The following is an 18,400-nucleotide window of genomic DNA, read 5'->3' as shown; positions in this document are numbered from 1 at the left end:
GCTCACCCTCGTCGCGGATGGTACACCAGACTAAAGCGTCCCTCCTCGTCACATCCTTCCTCCCCTCCTCCCAAGGTCATCGCCAACCTCTCATCCAACGCATTGTACAATGGGGCCATACAATCCAAGTCCCCTCCCAGACTCATCCTCAAATGCCCTATCTTCACCTCCACGGTTCTGAACGCCGTCAAACGGCCCAACGCATCTTTGAAACGCCCTGCAGTCATAACAAGCCCCAACAAGAAACTCGCGTCCAAGACAAGCTCAATTACCACCACGCAACGTTTTCCTGGGAAAGCAGGGTCCAGCCTCGCTAAATAGCTGATTAGCATCGTTGCACTTCCGGCGAACTTGGCTTTGTCATAACCGAGCGAAAAAGCTGTGCCGACGTCGAGGTTAATGGTGATATCTTGCAGCAGCGTGATGGCTGGTATGTTTTTGATTTCTTCGTGCAGAGGAGGCGAGCCGGCGGTGAAAGCGTTGAGATGAAAATGACCGTGTCTGTAGAGCACTCTCTTCGCCTCTTCGTAAGTCGATCTCGAGACATTCAGAATCGCTAGGCGGGTATGCTGATGCAGGGGAAGATACGAAAGGATTTCTCCGTTGCGAGGGTTCTCGACTAAAAATGTCGTTGGTGTTAAAAGGTCTTTGTAGATCTGGTCGCGCAATTCTTGCGGTAGCAATAAGAGAGCTGATCTGGGCTTTGGTATTTGATCCGTTCCGGCGGGAGCCATTGTGGAGTTTGGAGGCGGTTACGGAAGATTGTGGATCTTGAGGGAATGAGACTTGCGGATGGAAGAAGACAGAAGTAGGCCGTTACTCTGAGTCAACACATATCTTCAACACAAGCGACCGAGATATTCAATCCTCTAGCAGATCAGCACCCGTGAGCCCACTTACACCACCGCCATCATCTTTGTCACCCAGCGTACCGGTCTCCCAATCACACCTCTGTCACTACACAGCTTCCATAATGACGAACCCACCAAACCCTCCACTTCGCCTTCTCGCCCTCCCTCCCAAACTCCGCAACCCCATCTAGAGCGACACTTTAACACCAACACACCTCGTCGAGCCACCTCAACCCTGACTCTACCTCAACGCCCGCGATCGCCGCAAATCTCCCACACAACAAGCCCTACCCTCCCATCCCGCCATCCTCCATGTCTCCAAACTCGCCCACGAAAAGGCCAACCAGATCCTCCCTAACCACAGCATCCCCATCTTCGACCTTTCCCCAACAGCTGACCGTGCGTCTACTCCACCCTCCGCCGCATTCCCTTCCTTCCCAACAAACACGCACGCGCCACCTTCGTCGCGCCGGCTTCGAAAACCATCAACACCTCGGCAAACCGCCCCGGCCCTCCAATCCATCCCGCCACCGTCCCGCGTTCTCCTGCTTCTCCACCACCCTTCCCCACCCCACCGCTGCAGGCCGACATCCGGCTCCAACATCTTTTCCTAACGAGCATGTGCGGGGGCAAGGTGTCAGCGTTCAAGACTGTGCTTTGAGGGTGGCGGTGGTGGAAAGACCGTTTGGTCGAGTTGGGGGGGACGAGGGATGGTCGTCGACGTCTGAGATGGTGGATGTGGATGCGTAGTCGGTGGTGAGGTTGGGTTGGGAGCTGGGGTCCGGAGGGAGTTTTGATAAGGGAAAGTGGGAGGGGGGCGTGCGTATCATCCGCGTCCGGGATGGTGGCTTCGGGGTGAAGATGCCGATTGTGCCGCTAATACGGATTGGTTGGTTGGTTAGATTCTCCAGCCTTTTTTTTCCCTTTTCGCTTCCATTCCCTCGCGAAAGTCCACCCGGCGGACCGGTGAGCATTTGGAGGTATGAAGTAAGTAAGTAAGTAAGTAAGTAAGTAAGTAAGTAAGTAAGAAGAAGAAGAGAAGAAGTAAGAAGAAGTAAAACGACCACCCTTCCTCCAACAGGAGTAACATCCACATAACGATGAACCAAATGTCAAGAGGCTAGAACACAGATTGTCGGCGAAAGGTCCATAGATATCTCCAGACAGAACGGCCTCCAGAAAGGATAGAAGCGAAGCCTCGTGCATTATCGTTCAACACCAGCTGTCGAACGCTCCGGGAGTTGTAGTTGTAGGCGACGGAGCAATGGTTCTGTTTGGCTGATACCTTTCCTTCCAGGGTTACTCATGACTCACTCACTATCCCTGGAGTTTGACCAGGGGGGGGGGTTTATGGGTAGGGTGTCTTGCAACGAATGGGATCGTTCAGGGCCGGGGTGATGGCAGGGATATTAGGCACTGCTATGGCACCGTTGTGCTGATATGGATGGACGGGGTACTCCCTCTACGCATCTAGTTTCAAGACGGGAAGACGATAGTTCCACTCTCCTCCCCCTCCTCCTCCTCCCCTTCCTCACAAAAACCCCACATCCATCCACGCCCTCACATCCATCCCCCACCCCCCCCTCCCTTCCCCAGCCCCAACCCCCACCCCCCAGCCCCAACCCCAACCCCACCACCCCCCGCCCCATCCCCCACAACACGCAGAAGCCTCCTCGCCAAGACCCCACCCAAACCCCCCACTTCCGCTTCACCCCCTCGGAAGCCCATTTCCCAAGACGGCGCCGCCCGTACGCGGCCGCGCCCCAGAAGCCTAGCAGGAGGAGGGGGAGCAGGAAGGCTGCGAGGGGAAGAGGGTCCGGCGGTGGTGGTGTGGGAGACGGGGTTGAGTAGGGGGGCGGGGGTGGGGATGTGCGGGTGTTGCGTTGAGGGGGGATGCTCGGTTCGATTTGGAATGGGGGACGGGGGCGGGTGTGGGGGATGAGGATGGGGGTGGGGGTGGGAGGAGGTGGTGATGGGGTTTGTGGTTGTGGGTGGGTGATTGTGCGCATGGAATGGCGCGATGTTGTGGTGGTGGTGGGAGGAGGAGGAGCGTAAAGGTGCGGCGTGGGGGTGGGAAGGGTGGAGTTGGCGTATGCTGCTAGAAGGTTGGAGGATGTTTGGTTGAGTTTGTATTCTTTACGGGAGCGAGAGTAGGGGATCAGGGATGCTGCGGTGAGGATTACTTTGACCTCTGTTTTTACATAAGTCTTTTTCCGGAGTTGGAGGTTGCCGTCGAGGAGTAAGAGGATGCCGTTGTCGGGGTGAGGGGCACTGGGGGAGATGGGGAGGTGGCGAGTGCGTTGGTGTCGGTTTTCTGGATACCTCTCGGCGAGATCGCGGCCATCGAAGGAAGTAAGCTTCTGGTGTCAGTCGGGAGGTTTGAACGGTAGCTCCGAAGACTTGTGGGCTGGAATGCTAACGATGAGTACGGTTGCCTTTCCCTCTACTCGGTTGGTGGAGAGAACTACGATGGGATGATTGAAGCAGCCGTCTCCGATGTCTACACCTGCGAGAAGGCGTTCATCAATGTCGTCTTTCCTTGGTAGCCAAAGGATGCAACCGGTCTGGATAGCATGGTGTTGATGGGTCGTGCTCTGCGGGTAGCGTGCCTCTAAAGGTGACGGACCTGAGGAGAGGCGTGTTCGAGGCATTATGTCGTCCAGATGCAGATGGTTGAACAAAGAATGATATGTTCGCGGCCCCACTTTCTGCCTTATAAGGCTATCAAGAAGGCTTACTCAACTTCAACCGTTCATGCAATCGAATCAAATGGGATATTTATGCAGCCGTTTAACGCCGTAAACCCCGTTCTCATATATCTCCTCAACAAGCGTGACACGACTTGAACCAAGCTTCTCGAGCCCAACCCGTGTTGGAGCTATGTCGGATCGGATATCTTCAACAAATTTGGTGAGTTGCGGTCGAATCTGGGGGAAAGACTGAGACGATGGCGTAGGCTTGAAATTCCAACGCTGGAAGGTGGAATATGTTTATTTTTTTTTCGAGGAGCAGCGATTCCTCGCTGTTCCTGTCCGTGGTATTTCCCTCCCTGGCTCCTAGATCGAGATTCTCAACCACATGCCAGCAGCGATCGAACTTGACGTACTCATTTCGGGCAAAAGCTAGGGATTTCTCTTTCCAAAGCGATTCCAACTCGCGCTTCACTGAGACTATCCCCCCTCACCCAGATGCCATCCCGAAGCCCCCGCCGTACTCACTATACCAAACAGACCTACAGATCATCGTCCCACCTTATCTCCTTCTTGCACATGGTCCCCTCCCAGTGAGTCCCCAACTCCTCATCAAACGGAAGAACATGCTCCATCATCTTCCTCAACTTCCACCTCGAACGCGCAACTTTCACCAAGACAGTCCTGAAACCCTTCAACTCACCAATTGCATCTGTAAGCGCTTTTACCTCTCCCATCTCGCCCAGTAGGAAGCCCGCCTCGGAGACACACCTAATCTGGACTACACAAAATCTTCGAGTAAGGGTGATAGTTTGCTGTGCGAACTGCTTGACAAGATCTGTTGCGTCTTGGCTGTGTAGGGATGAGAATATAATATCCAAGTCAAGGTCGATGATGATATTCTGAAGATCGGCGGTGCTGAGAAGATCGTGTCGCAGAGCAGCGATTGCTTGTGGAAAATTGAAGAAGAAAGTGCCGCATTTGTACAGGATAAGCTTGGCTTCTTCATGAACGGATTTGGACACCAGAAGAATTGCAAGACCCTGAAAGTGCGGTGGTTTTCTGATGAAGGGGGAAACCCAGAGTTTGGAGGAATCAGGTAGGCAGTGGTTGTATGTTGCGGAGAGGTGTGAATCGTAGATTTGGTCTCGAAGCTCTTGTGGTAGGGATAGGAAGCGGAAGGTTTGATGTAGGCATTGTGGCTGATTCCTTCCTAGCCTGGATGAAATTCTCGTGGAGGATGTTGCAAGAAAGTGGATTCATCATGATGTTGAATCAGCAAAAATTGAGGTATTGAGGGTGGCAAGGGTTGACAAGCTCGACTTGCTGAGTGACTAACTACACTGTGGCACCGCATCAGCGTGTGAGTGGCATATGAGGCGGCATCAGGTGTTATCGTGAACGACGGTAAGAAAGGGAACGACTTCGATGTGATGGGTGGCGGATAGAGGCGAAGCCGTGGCAAGAGCTTTCCCAACTGCTGTTTCGCCAATTCCAAGTCGAATCATGGCCTTGAGCCGCCGATTGGACCAAAGTCCACCTTGGCGAAGGTCGATACACGATTCAGCTTTCGAATATTTGCTTTGCTCTGGTATCACGCGGCTTTTGAACTGTCGACCCGTAGTGGAGAGCGGTGCATACCGTAGCCATCTTTGTATTCTGGGCCCGACACCGTTCCATCAGACTCTCCGTCTATTTCCCTCAGCTCTCCTCCCCTTCTCCATCACCATCTCCTTCCCCATCCTCCACCCCCTCCATCTTAACATCCTCCTCCTCCCCATCACCCTCCCCTTCCTCCGTCTTTGTACTCCCCCTCCTCTCCCTAACCACCACCCCATCCGCCTCGCCATCCCCCTTGAAGCTTAGAAACCGCCAATCCTCAATCTCCTCGGTAACACACCTCAGACGATCCCTCACACTCTCGACCGCAAAACTTCCCAACAACAGCCTCAGCGGCGGAAAACTACAATGCCCCAACTGCCACACCAGTTCCGCTGCCTTGACCGCACTCGTAGGTTGCCGCTCCCCGAGCCATTGTACCATTCTTTTCGCGTGCCCGGCGGGGGATGTAGACGAGGCGTAAGGGGCGGAGGCGGGTTTGATGAAGAAATGACCGAAGGTGGGGAGCGGGGAGGTCTTTTCGAGGGGTGAGAGTGGCTCGTCGTCGCGGACGTGCCCGGGTTCGACGAGCGTGGCGCGGATGTTGAAGGCGTCAGTTTCGTAGAGCATAGACTCTATCAATCCTTCCACAGCGTACTTGGTAGCACAAAACGGTCCTAATCCCGGAACCCCAAGGGAACCACTCGTGCTACTAAAGATCAGATACCGCCCTCCACATCCGCCTTCGCTGTCGGCATCGGTCCGTTCGCGGAAGTAAGGGAGGGAGAGCTGGATTATATTGAGTGTACCCCAGAAGTTCGTCTCGAACTGGTTCCTGATCTCATAGTCATCCTGGTCTTCGCAAGCACCAATGACACCATAGCCGGAGCAATTCGCTATGATGTCCATTCTTCCCCAATGTTCCAGGCTCTTTTTAAAGACAGCGTCGACGGTTGAGCGGATGCGGACATCGCAGAGGAGGGGTAGGAATGGTGATTGGTCCAAAGACGCATTCGTCGAGGAGGTATTGGGCGAGGCAGGAGGGAGCAGTTGCATATTGGAGAGTGTGTCTGTCAAACTACGTCCAACTGCTGTGACAAGGTCGCTGTGGGCGAGGGCGGCTTTGACGACGGAGCGACCCATATGGCCTGTGGCGCCGAAGACCTGAGGATCAGCTTTTTAGTAGGCGTTGGAATACGCAGTAAGCGCATTAGGACCGCCGTGGTAGACTCACGACCCATACTCGCTGCTTCGCGGGGTTTTGAGGACCCGGTGGGTCACAGCTCAAGGGGAGTTGAAGCTTTGAGTTGAAGGACGCAGAGGAGGGCGAGTCCAATGCCGCCTCGACTTCGATGTCCATATTGTTGTACTGTCGACTGCCCTGCCCAAGGGCAATGAGACTTGTTATTGGGACATGGTGGTTGAAGAAGTCAGAATTCCAAGATCTCCGCCAAGGAAAGGCCGCAGAAGAATTCGCGCTAGCAAAGCCAACGATGGGAGTCTTCAAATATACAGATGCGTGAATTTGGAGAAGAAGCTGAGCCAAATCTCTTGTTGAATATTTGTACAGGCTATCTAATATCTATTCCATTGTGCCATTCCAGACCTTTGACAGGCTATGCCCACATGAAACATCCGAAATGTTTATGTATGAGAAGCCAACATTCGGCAACCTTAGGCACAAGCCAATAGCCAACAACCCATCCCACCCACCCTTGACTATGACTAAACAATGTTATCCCTAGGTGAATGTGGTGGTATCTCAGAAGTCCCCAGCACCTCGCTCATGACAGTACTCGTAAAATCCGAGATGTATACAATGAAAATAGTGGAATCGGTGCGCGTGCGACTCTGCTGGCCTGCGTTTCGTGGATGTCGTAGCAAAACTTTTTCAGGAGCTGTAGATTAGATGTGTTCAGGGTTTCGTAAAAGGACGGTGCGTTTTATCGTTCGTAGACTCTCGTGAGGTTTAGTCGATTATGTAGAAGTTGGTGTTAGAACGCTGACAACATTGCTCCCACTCGACTTGCGAGATGTATGAGGGCCTTCAATGGAGCTGGCATGCGTACTCGGCTGTGAGCCACTCTGTGGAGACTGTGCGGCGCCAGTCGAAAGGGGTGGTGTGGGGCCGACAGAAGTGTCGATAGTTGGAGGTGGAATCCGGCCATCTGCCATCTGTGGAGGACATGGAGCGCAATAAATGAGCTTTTCGATGGCCGCAATTTGTTTGCCATATGAAAATCGCTTGAGGAGAGCTAGTTGGGCTTTGGTCAGCTCGACGAAGTCATCCCATTCGGAGCCTTTGAGAACTTTCAAAAGCTTTTCTGCTCGGCTGTCAGCATTGTCTCCAAAGAAAGCATGAAAGATGCTTACGGATCACGTAGTTGCCATATTGATCCGTGATCAATATCTGAAGAGGACTTTGACCCTTGTCGTTGACCGCAGTCATAGTAGCAACGATTCGCTGCCTTTCCTCCTTCGAGCCAGATTGTATGCTATCCTCCACGACATTGCTGGCAAACTTGTGCTTTGAGAAATTGACCAGCTGGGAAGTCACAAGAGCAATGGTCCTCCCGCGGTCTTCCTCTCGGCCATGCTCAATGATGTGTTGCATTACGTAATTGCCGTACTGGTCGACGATCAGTGACGCAGCTGAGGCGTGGACTTCTTGGAGCACTGCCGTGCGAGTGTGCTCCTCGCAGTACTCGAGCATGCGCTGTATGACCCGGCAGCCATACTGGTGGGTCGCCAATTCTTGAACGTGGCCAGTGAAGGAGTTGATGATGAATTGGATATGCTCAGCGGGTATCCTCTCGAACGCCTTTTGAACCACATGATTTCCATTTTGATCTTTGACACATTTGAGGACGTTGTGCTGAAGTTCCCCGATCAGCTGCGCTTGTTGGTCGGTCAGGATGTGTTCCAGAGCCTGCGAAGTTTAGTGAAAAGCGAATATCAAGCCATTTGGTGGGACCGACCTTCTGCACTACACGGCAACCGTACATTTGGCAGGACAGCACCACAACATGACTTTTCATCTGGTTGGCCAAGCCCCTTTTCTGTGACTGATTACCGTGCTCAAAGAACTTCTGTATCACATAGTTACCGAAAACATCCGTCATCAGCTGCACCGTGTTCGTCATCAGCTCTCGATAGACCTGGTCTTTTTCATCGCTGTTGGCTGTCTCAAGCTCTCGTTGAATGAAACGAGCACCATACTGATCGCCGCTGAATTCCACGATATGATGGTAGATGTCCTATGGCCAATTAGCAGGTGCGCTTCTTCATCCTCAGGTACAAACCCACCTTTAGTTCATTGATTCGTTTGTTGGGCTTGTTCATGGTATCTTTGAATTCTCTCATCAACTGACTTTGGTCAACGTCATGGTCTCTTGCAGGTCCCCTAGGAACGTTTGGCGCTGTCAAAAGATTGGGTGCAGGAGGCACTGGGTAGTAAGAGTGGAGTTGATTCACTGGCAAGCCGTTCCGGGGGTAGAATTCGTACGGAGTCACGTGTTGGTACTGATTTCGGAATTGCACAAAGTTCGGCGGAGGAATCATGTAGCCCTGTTGCTCTTGCTGTAAACCACGCAGCCTCCGATCCAGCACGGCAGTCGAGACATTGTTGTTGTAACCACCGCGTGCAGGACCGCGCTGTTGATATGGAGGGGGGGTTCCGCCATTTGAGTAGAAGGGGCTGTGGTGGTGACTATGGCGTGCATCGCTGTTGCTCGGCGAGTGCGAGTATCGCGTGGCTAAAGCCACGGCTCGATGGTTGTTAGATTGAGACATCAAGGAACCCGACCCACTGCCAGCGGGAGAGAATTGATCTTGATGGCCTTGATACCCGCCATCATCTCTGCTATTCCAGACATCGTTGCCGCTGGGCACGAAGTCTTGGGGAAATCCACTCATGACTTGAAGCGAATTCCCATTTAATGCTTCTCTCTGCGCAGCAAACCCGGGCTGCTGGTTTTCCTGCCCCACATTGAGCTTGTCAAAGTCCCCCATGAGATGGTTGAGCTGTGTCGGGCTCAACTGGGCTGCGTACTTCTGTTTGGAGGGGCCTGTGGGGATCAAATATGGTGGAGCTTGAGCAGAAAGGTTGGGGCGATGCGGAGCAGTTGACGTGTTGGATGCGTTGTTTCGCAAATACTGATTGTTTGTTATGTCACCACGGGCGCGCGTTGAGTTCATTGCGTACTCAGCGTCACCGCGTGATGGTGGTATACTGCCGCTGCGGGATGCCGCGCTACTGTTATACCCAGACAAATGGGTATTGTTGTTATTGTTGAATGAAGGTCGAGCAGGCTGCATGCTAAAACCAGCATCAGTTCCCTCAAAAGCTATCTTCCTTTGCACGTATCTGTTTTCCTCGTCGCTATTGTGTCTTGATGTGCGGCTAATGTCGCTTGAATCGAATGCACCAGAAGCTACAAAACTGCCTGAAGTCGGGTCAAGGAAGCTCTTCTGCGAGGATCTGCTGGAGATCGTGGTAGACGGCGGTTGTATGGAAAAGTACGAGGAATTGACCGAGTTCGGTTCTGGAAACGCCTGAGGAATCAGGTGATTGCTGTGTTGGCGACTGATGGGAGAGGTATTCGAATGATTGGTGTGCACACGCGAGAGGCCAGGCGAAGTGTCATCCACAGATTTCCATGACCCGTGGCGGGCGTTGAAGCTGTCTGATTCGGAAGAGGGTAGCAGGGACTTGGACCCAGTCACTGCTTCAGAGGTGCCCGATGCGAGAAGCTCATCTTCTCGAACATATCAGTACGAGTCCAAAGGCAGCATAAGAACCATTTGACTGACTTGGCGCTCGACCATTATCTTGTAGCCCACCCTTCATTCCACTTCCAATAGCACTGCCCGACGACCAGATGTCGCCGGTCCAAGCGCTAGCCCCATTTCCAAACCCAGACCCGAATGCTTTGTTGGCCGATCGTGGCTGCTCGTTATTGGATGTACCGGTTCCCAACCCAAATGGCCCAAGCCGATTATTCCGGGTCTGCTGCAAAAAGCGTCAGCTTTGAAGATCTGTCGCAGAACTTGATCGCAATGTGCATGACCTACCGTTGAGGTCATTGTTCAGCTTTCGATCAGGCTGATTGTGGTATACGCGAGACCAGTCCGAGGAAGGTGCGAAGGAACAGTCCTTTTCTTTTTGCAGAGGCAGTGTTCATGCATTCATTACAGACAGCCACTTTATACAAGACCGCTCAGTATATGTGAAGGTAAAGTATTACTGCAGCAGAGGGAAGTATTAGTCTTCTGCGAAGTTTGGGAAGCTTGTCTCGATCTGGCGGGGGGAAGGACAAGACTTACACAGGAGATGCTCGGTCTAAGAAGGGTGGTGAATAGTTCCATATACAAGATTGGTGAAGAAGGGAGAGGAACCGGAATGGATCCAAAGGATTAATATAAAGAAGATAAGAAGAAGAAGTAAGGTGTCGGGGGACCCCTTCGTCGGAAGTGCAATTGGATGTCTTCGAATCAGCAGGCAGCCGACCATTAATTGTACGCAATTCGAAGGATCCCCGCACCAGGCGTCCCAAAGCTTTCACCGCCAATTGCCCACATAGAGACTCTGGAATGAAGGAATCTTGTCGTTGAAAGGCCGGCGGAAAGAGAGTGGAGTCCAAAAGGTCAAGTAAGGGAGTGCGCAGGCTGTGCGCGTGAGGAATGTTTAGGGAGATTTTGGGGTGCAGCTCGTATCGGGAAAAAGAACGGGATCAAGTTTGGGAGGGATTGCTGACACCAGGGGCAAGATATTCTTCAAGAGCAGGCTTCGAGGTTCAGCGTGATAAATATCTCAGTCGCAAAAAGGGAAGAAAGAAAGACGACGTGGATTGGAAAATGAACGTTTGTGACAGAATTCCGCTCAGGTTAACAGGGCGTGTTTAAACTACGACTAAGCCGAATGAATGATAAGCCCCAGGGTCCATGCCCATGCTGCTGGCGCCACGCTTAGCCTGCAATTGCATCGTCCTAGGGGCGGAACTATCCTCTCTCGCCCGGGCACGTCGACCCAAAAATAGGGTCGAGATAGGGATAAATTAGGGCTACCCCCCCGGGCTAGGAAAGCAAGTCAATTGGCATCACCATCAGCAGTCTTGCCCTTTTTGTTCACAGTACGACTGCCGTCAACTGGATGAGCATCCTGGTCTGTGCATCTTTCACATTGCATTATTGAATGACGATAATCTCTGCGTTATCAAATACGAGCTTCTTTCCCCAGAGAAGAGATGTGCGATGCAGGTCAGCAAATGGTGGAAGGACATGATTGGCTATCCTTGCTTCTCCATCAACCGTTAGCCTTCCCTTATTCATCCCGTCTTCCCCTGCTGCAGCTAGCCCTACCAGATTCAGGGGACTTTTCGTCCTGCCATCATCCATCATCCATCGTCCATCAGCGCTGCCGCTCAGGAATACCTACCGTGCTGTAGGTAATCCTTCTTCAGACGAAAGCACACTCGAGGATCCATCATCAATGCAGACCATATTCAACCCACAAGAATCATGTGTGGTCTCCGAGGAATCGGGCATCAGCGCTGATGATGCCCTCCGCCGGCTTCTGGCTTGCTGGAGGGAGCCTTCATCCTGCGCCGGGGAACCGGGTGGAAGAAGACGTCGTGCGAGAATATGATGTGTCGGATTTGCTGGGAATTCATCGCACATCTCGCTGTTAAATAACTGCCATACCGTACATAGATCGTGACTCATGACTCGCTTCTTGGTCCTTGGTATAAAGCTTGCGCACAAAGGTGATCGACCTCTTTGTTTCCGGTGGGCGCTGGTGGGCGTCATTGAATGACCCGAGCCTTGGATTTCTGGACATGATTACCTATTGACAATCCACAAAGAATGCCTCTCAGTTTGCCACTGTCAGCAGCAGCAACTACTGCACTGGCTCGCACGCGCATGATTGAACATGTAAGATCTTACCTTTGAGATGAATGATATGCAGAATCATAGTCTTTCGTCAGATGCTTCATTATTCGGTCTCTTAGGTATTTCATCACTCACTACCTTATGGTAATCAGTAATCACCACTTCAATAATAATGGTGAAGCTAGGTAGATCCATGCGCTTTGAACCTTGAAGGCTTGAAGCTCGTCTTTTTCGTGTTTAGTGTTTACTCTTTTTTCGTTTCTCCCTGTAGGCGCCGGAAAAAGAGATTAAAGACTTGCCGGTTTTGTTGATGTCGACCTAAAATTCAAGCTCTTGGTCTCTTGGCACCGGCTCACCCACCTCCTGAGTCCTGACTTCCTCCTCCTCCTTCCTTCCTTCTAATTCTTTCACTTTTCATCTTTTTCAAACAACCACCGAGACCGTGCAGGTAGCAGCTTCATTCCTTTAGCTGTTACTGTGCTTTACCTTCCTTTCTAACCTTCTACCGCTCGATTGGACACTCTTTCCATTCTCCGCCTGTCCCTCGAACCCCTCCTTTTTAGCGCGAATTCATGGTATGTGCTGCACGACCACGTCAATAAACGGCTTTTTGCGGAAGACTGACCTCAACAACGGAATTGCGACAATCATACACCACCACTCTCATTACAATACCCATCAACAATTACACTCGTTAATCGATCCATTATCCACACGCTCATTCAGCAATGCCTGTCATCCCCACACTCGTCGTCCGAGACGATTCGAGCAGCACCAGCACCAGCATGACCCCGACCATGATGAAACTTCTGATCGCACTCGTCGTCCTGGTCCTGTTCGGCATCTGCCTCACCGGCGGCCTCTTCATCCTCCGCGCTCGCCGAAAGGCCAAGCAGATCGAGAAACTCACCCATCTTCCATTCCACGCCAGCAGCCCTTCTTCCAAATCCTCCAGTCACCGCCGCCTTACCGTCATCACTGCTCCTCATGGTCGCCACTCGAAACCCATCAATATCTACAATGAGAAGGAGATTTTGGTCGAAGACTCTTCGCGACCCGGCTCGCCTGTAAGCCCAGTGCCCGAGATCCGCATCACCTTCCCTGAAGAAGAGAATGAAGCCGGGAAAAGCAAGTCCGGACGCGTGGTGGTGGTCCGCATCAGCGAGACAGGAGGGTTGGGATTGGAGCCCTATAGCGACGAACACTTACCGGCATACCAGCAATCGGACGCTGAGAGGTTCCAGTCGCTGGACTTGGATAGGATGGGTGGCTTGAAGGAGGTGGAGCGGGGTGAAAAAGTGTGATGCGCTGGAGTGTCATACAAAGAACTTGGCCACCATATCTAGCCGCTGTCTCCACATCTGGCGCAGTCGGCCTTGGCCCCCTTTTCACCAACTGACGACTACGACTCTTTGCTACGATCGCTGCTAGCTGCATCAAGGGCCCGCCAACCTCTACCATCAACGCCGCTGCGCTGATATGATCGAAACTCTTCTAAATCTTAATGGCTGTGTACTTGGGTACTTTGCCACAAGTTTTCCCCTTCTGGCTTTTCATGGCAGGGAGCCACAGCACACGAGTCTTTGTAACTCTACACTTCGGCACAGCAGCAGTTTATAATGTATTTACTTAATTCAATGTTTCATGACTCAACTTAAGTTTGCGCGAATGTCTGATCAATTGCCCACAGGCTAGCGCTCATGGCAAAGTGACCTAGCTCTTCAATTCCATATTCATACCATCGCTCATGCTTTGGAATGCCCTATCAGAATATCATCTCAGTGCCTGCAATGCAATGAAATTGGTGGATCTCTATTGAAAGGCAAATTCCAATGCGGTTACCACCGAGCTTCATACTAAAAGCATATTACCACCAACCCTACACGAGAGACATGAGCCGTATGAGATAAAAAGCCCAAGTGTTGAATGCACGTAGTCTAGTCAGCCCCAGTATATGATGTAAACAAGCCTGAGCACATCGGCGAGCTAGGGCCAAAAGAGGGCTCGACATAGGGTTAAATTCAAGATTTTCTCTGCACATTCAAAGTCAAATCCTTCGTCCAACTCCAACTTCTTGAGTTAGGTACCTCGAGTAAGATGAGATTCAAAGCCTCAATCAGGAACATTCATACCTTCACCAGTAAGCCTAGTAAAGTCCCGCGAGTCTGCCACCAAGAAGCCCCGTTAACGCGTGTCTCTCAAGGACTAACCGCGTCCCTCTCCTTACTCGGCAAAGATGTCTGGCTTCAGCTCAACAACGAGCAGCTGCGCTTCACTGTTGTCCCAGAGCAGGGCAGTCAAGTGTGGGCGTACGTCCTACGGCCTTGCACTTGGCTCACATGGAAGACGGCCTGACTTCTGTCTAGGGTCCTTGCCATAGTAAGCCTCACACCCATCAAACGCCCTCTACAAAGCGCGCCCCCCTTGACTGGGTGCAATTAGGATACAATTTTCGAAACCTACACCATCCAGTCCGCCATCGAAAACAACACTATAAACCTCCGCATACCTCTCGCCTCCCTCCACCGCGCCCTTCGTTCCGCCCTCACGGCGTCCTCAGCCTCTATCCGTTTAACGAAGAAAGACAACATACCCCTGCTGTCTCTGACCATCATCACCAACACCTTGAACTCCTCGCGCCCCCCTACATCCATTACAACCACAACCCTAAACTCGGACAACGCCCCCTTCCCCGTCGATGACGCCTCCAACAACAATGAATCCCTCGGCGACCCAAACCCCGGCTTCTTCCCACACGATCGAGAAACGACCATCACGCAAGACATACCCGTCATGGTCCTCGCCGCCGCCACGGTAGCGAGTATACACGAGCCCCAATGTCCCCAACCCGACGTTCACATCATGCTCCCGTCCCTGCTCCAGCTCAAAGCAATCTCCGAACGCTTCACCAAGCTCGCCCTCTCAACCTCCACCTCGGCCACCAACCGCGGCCGCGCGCCCGACGCCCTGTCCTCCCAGTCGCGCCTCACGCTGTCGGCGAACGCTCATGGTGTGTTGAGGATCGGAGTGGAGACGCCGGGTCTAAAGATCGAGAGTAAATGGGAGGGGCTGACGAATCCGGAATTGGATCCCGAACAGGTTGAAGGAGGGGAGGAGGGCGTGAGGGGACATGCGAGTACGAGGATGAAGGAAAGAGAAGGGGCCGAGGCGTGGAGTGTGGTTAGGGTTGAGGGGAGGGATTGGGGGAGGGTGCTTGGGGTGGGACGGTTGGGAGGACGGGTCATCGCATGTGAGCATATACCGCACCTGACTCGTCCGTCTAGGATTTAACAGCTAACGTGCGGTTCTTGCATTGCAGGTTTCTGCCACGAGCACGCTTTAATTCTTTACGTCTACCTCTCCGGCGACGATACGGAATCTGTCCTGACAGTACGTCTTTTCCCACCGGATCAAGTTGTGCCCCCCTCCTGCACAATTACTGACCTTCTTACCCATCCTTAGTATTACATTGCATCTTACAGCGCTTGATACCCCTATTCGCTGTCATCTATCTCTAGCAAGCTTTGCTCAGCTAGATCAAAGTCGATTGCCGGCCTCTGAAGAAAGCCTTTGAGCAAATATCTTGCATTTCTACATCCTATTCGCTTTCTCTGCTGTTCTTGTTCCCTCCACGACCACTATACAACTCAAAAAGGCTCATCATCTCTGCGCCCCGCCGTTCTATCTTCACCTACGGCGCACCTCTCGTCCCCCTATTGCCCCCGTAGTAGGCCAGATATCCCTCAAACTGGCCCCCAACGGCTGAGCTCCGCAGCCAGTCCATCAGACCAGCGGTGCATGAGAGCGGGCTCCTGCCCCTCGAAGCCGCCACCCTGCAAAGCTTCTCGCGCTGGTATTCCGCCATCGCAAGGTACACGTCCGGCGCATCGGATCTCCACCCTCACGCGTCCCTCACGCCCGTGTTGGCCAAAGCGATCCCCGTTGTATCTTTGCCCATCTGCTGGCCTGGATTCAGAAATTACAAAAGTAAATTTTCCGCAGCGTTGGATCTCGCCCACGGGGCGACGCTAGCGGCGTCTTTGGAAACGCCTACCTTAAGTGAGACCGTTTACGCCTCTGCCAGTGCACTTCCAGATATGTGGCGGTTCTGAGCGTCCGCGTCTATCACTTTGTGAACCTGTGGGTGCCATGCCCTACTTCGTTTACATTTGCTCAAAAATCATGTCTGACGAGGGTAAATAGTCCTTCCTGATTCGACTCCCAACTGTCAAGCTCACAACTCTCTAGCACGAGTCTCTGTACCAGAGTTATCGGCCAACTGCAACGAGTGGCTCGCACTGAACTTTCAGGGCCCTCAAATGCAAACCAATCAAGTGTTACAATCAAGTGTTTGATTTGATTTGAGAAGCCTCGTCGCCTTTACGTTGGTGGGGAATGAGCTCGCCCTAGCCCGGGCCATGGAATCAAGGACGCCTACATGACGGAGCCGGCGATGTCTGCTTGTGCTAAGCTTTCATATTAGACGGAGCGTGATGGATGAGGTCGTAAGAGACCGTCTGACATCGCATCAGGTTTTCGAGTTGAATTGCCTAACAGCGCCTTCGAGGGGTTCCACAACCTCACTGTAGATAGCAGCGCGCAGTTCGTCGTCCTCAAGGTCGGTGCTTTTTGGGCCAAAAGCACAGAACAGACATCTACGTATTGCTTCAAAGTATTCAGGCCCACCCTCCCCAAGAGCGTCGTGTTGCAACCAGTGCTGAGCGGTGCAGAAATCCGTCATGTCGTTTGGTTGCCCATCCGGACCCAGGTACTTTGACCGAATTGGCTGATCTTCAATTGCTTCCCCAAAGCATAGCTCGAGGAGCATGATACCAAGGGCTTGAATGATCTTAGTACTTGAATCGAGACCTATTTGTTCACTCACCGAGGTAACGGATGCTTGAGGCGAATAGGACGTAAATTTGCGAGTAACGTATGGCTTGTCCACAAGGATAGGCCTAGGTGAGCCGCTCGCTGCGATCAGAAAGTATATGTCATTTTTACTCCATGTCTCCCCGATCCATGGGGAGCTGTAGAGCTGGAGAAGGGAAGACGCGAGAGTGACCGCGATTGAATACCTCTCTAGTCGAGATAGGGTCATGGAAGCCGTCCCCCTAAGGTCCCTACCGTTGCTGCTCGTAGTCTTTGAGAGCAGACTCGCAAGGGTCACGGTTTCAGCGTTTTCAGAGAACCTGGTGGGCTGTATAGAGGGGTAAAAGGCATGCCGTCGGTCTTGCGAATCACGAAGATATCCTAGCGGTCCCTTGCATGTTCCATGATGAGCCTTCCTTACAGCTTCACAAAGATCGGCTATCTCGATCAGATCTGGGATGTTTGGGCCCATCGATCCTTGAGGCGGCTGGACTGTAATTTGCGGGAATGCGACTTTCTTTGTAGACTTCTTGAAGGGGTGTAAATAGTCTGGGCTGCTTGCCTCGAACGTGTTCGTCACATCGGTCAGCATTGCTGTTGTCGAAGCGTTGGTTTTTGTCGACGTCAGAGACAGGAGGTGGCCTCTCTCAGCTTCAATCAGCTTTATTTCGGTCTCATGCCAGCTCAGCGGCAACCTCTGAGACTCAGTCCTCAGGAAAAAAAGAACGCTCAGCTGTGCTGCTGGAGGATCTGTCGTCTTAGCCTTGTGGTGTCGATTCAACGTGTCGATGCGTTTCTCTAAGAGCAGATTGGCTTGATGCGAAGGTGTAGCATCTGTACATTGGCACCTCCAACCTGTTGCTAGAACGCCGTATAGACCACATGCTTGCTCCCTGATCCGCTTGAATGCGTTGGGTGTCCTTCGCCGCTTTCTGAGTGGTGCCAGCCTTTCACTTGAGGTGAAGAGCTTCTGCAACTCTTCATTGTTGGCCGTGAGGTCCCCAACCAGCTTCTCTCGCTTCTTTTTAGAGAGCACGTATTTGATCCTCCTAAATTCATATTCCCACTTGATCCGATTGGCATCATCCGTCCACGTCAACTTGCTATTTTGTATACCCAACTTTTTCTGCAGCGCGTCCATCGTCTCCTTCATATCATCGATTGTGTTTCGATAGGACTCGTACGACTTGGGCAGGCGATCCCTAAGCCTCTCCTCGAGTTCGACACGGCGCCAGAAAGGGCCTGTGGGATTGCGCAAAAGGGCGTCTATTTCGGCGTCTGAGGTGATGATTGGCGACAGCAACTCCTCGAGGTTCTCGTCGAAGAGGATCGCTTGCCGGCCAATAACGTGTACGAAACCGATGAATTCGGTCCGAAACTTCCACCAATCGCTCAATCTTTCGAAGCCTTCCTGATAATGCTCGAGGGCCGAGACGAGGAGGGGAAAGATGGCCAGCACGAGGCCTGCTGTCTCCACGCCGGTGATCATGGCGAGCC

At 52.4% G+C, this 18,400-nt stretch overlaps 7 protein-coding genes across 7 annotated transcripts; 2 read left to right on the top strand and 5 right to left on the bottom strand.

Moving 5' to 3' along the window:
- Positions 1 to 2: 2 nt before the first annotated feature.
- Positions 3 to 734, bottom strand: HO173_000081 (uncharacterized protein; the record flags this gene model as incomplete). The annotated part of the gene is made up of 1 exon (XM_037302032.1): positions 3 to 734. The coding sequence occupies one exon, from the start codon at positions 732 to 734 to the stop codon at positions 3 to 5; it is 732 nt and encodes a 243-aa protein (XP_037170611.1).
- A 3,349-nt stretch (positions 735 to 4,083) lies between these two features.
- HO173_000080 (uncharacterized protein) lies at positions 4,084 to 5,191 on the bottom strand (the record flags this gene model as incomplete). Its single annotated transcript, XM_037302031.1, has 2 exons — positions 4,084 to 4,536; positions 5,183 to 5,191. 2 exons carry the CDS (start codon positions 5,189 to 5,191, stop codon positions 4,084 to 4,086), a joined length of 462 nt encoding a protein of 153 aa, XP_037170610.1.
- A 51-nt stretch (positions 5,192 to 5,242) lies between these two features.
- HO173_000079 (uncharacterized protein) lies at positions 5,243 to 6,500 on the bottom strand (the record flags this gene model as incomplete). Its single annotated transcript, XM_037302030.1, has 2 exons — positions 5,243 to 6,304; positions 6,375 to 6,500. 2 exons carry the CDS (start codon positions 6,498 to 6,500, stop codon positions 5,243 to 5,245), a joined length of 1,188 nt encoding a protein of 395 aa, XP_037170609.1.
- A 617-nt stretch (positions 6,501 to 7,117) lies between these two features.
- On the bottom strand, positions 7,118 to 10,225 carry HO173_000078 (uncharacterized protein; the record flags this gene model as incomplete). The annotated part of the gene is made up of 6 exons (XM_037302029.1): positions 7,118 to 7,464; positions 7,514 to 8,069; positions 8,119 to 8,397; positions 8,447 to 9,897; positions 9,953 to 10,151; positions 10,214 to 10,225. The coding sequence occupies 6 exons, from the start codon at positions 10,223 to 10,225 to the stop codon at positions 7,118 to 7,120; spliced, it is 2,844 nt and encodes a 947-aa protein (XP_037170608.1).
- Positions 10,226 to 12,759: 2,534 nt separating this feature from the next.
- HO173_000077 (uncharacterized protein) lies at positions 12,760 to 13,335 on the top strand (the record flags this gene model as incomplete). The annotated part of the gene is made up of 1 exon (XM_037302028.1): positions 12,760 to 13,335. One exon carries the CDS (start codon positions 12,760 to 12,762, stop codon positions 13,333 to 13,335), a length of 576 nt encoding a protein of 191 aa, XP_037170607.1.
- A 793-nt stretch (positions 13,336 to 14,128) lies between these two features.
- HO173_000076 (uncharacterized protein) lies at positions 14,129 to 16,143 on the top strand (the record flags this gene model as incomplete). The annotated part of the gene is made up of 6 exons (XM_037302027.1): positions 14,129 to 14,171; positions 14,235 to 14,340; positions 14,398 to 14,410; positions 14,474 to 15,281; positions 15,351 to 15,421; positions 15,811 to 16,143. 6 exons carry the CDS (start codon positions 14,129 to 14,131, stop codon positions 16,141 to 16,143), a joined length of 1,374 nt encoding a protein of 457 aa, XP_037170606.1.
- Positions 16,144 to 16,559: 416 nt separating this feature from the next.
- On the bottom strand, positions 16,560 to 18,392 carry HO173_000075 (uncharacterized protein; the record flags this gene model as incomplete). The annotated part of the gene is made up of 1 exon (XM_037302026.1): positions 16,560 to 18,392. One exon carries the CDS (start codon positions 18,390 to 18,392, stop codon positions 16,560 to 16,562), a length of 1,833 nt encoding a protein of 610 aa, XP_037170605.1.
- Between the last annotated feature and the right edge of the window lie 8 nt (positions 18,393 to 18,400).

Source organism: Letharia columbiana, assembly GCF_014066305.1.
Source record: "Letharia columbiana isolate WasteWater2 chromosome Unknown Sc0000000_s0, whole genome shotgun sequence".
In the NCBI taxonomy this organism is placed as follows: Eukaryota; Fungi; Ascomycota; class Lecanoromycetes; order Lecanorales; family Parmeliaceae; genus Letharia; species Letharia columbiana.
This window is presented reverse-complemented; position numbering and strand designations above follow the sequence as displayed.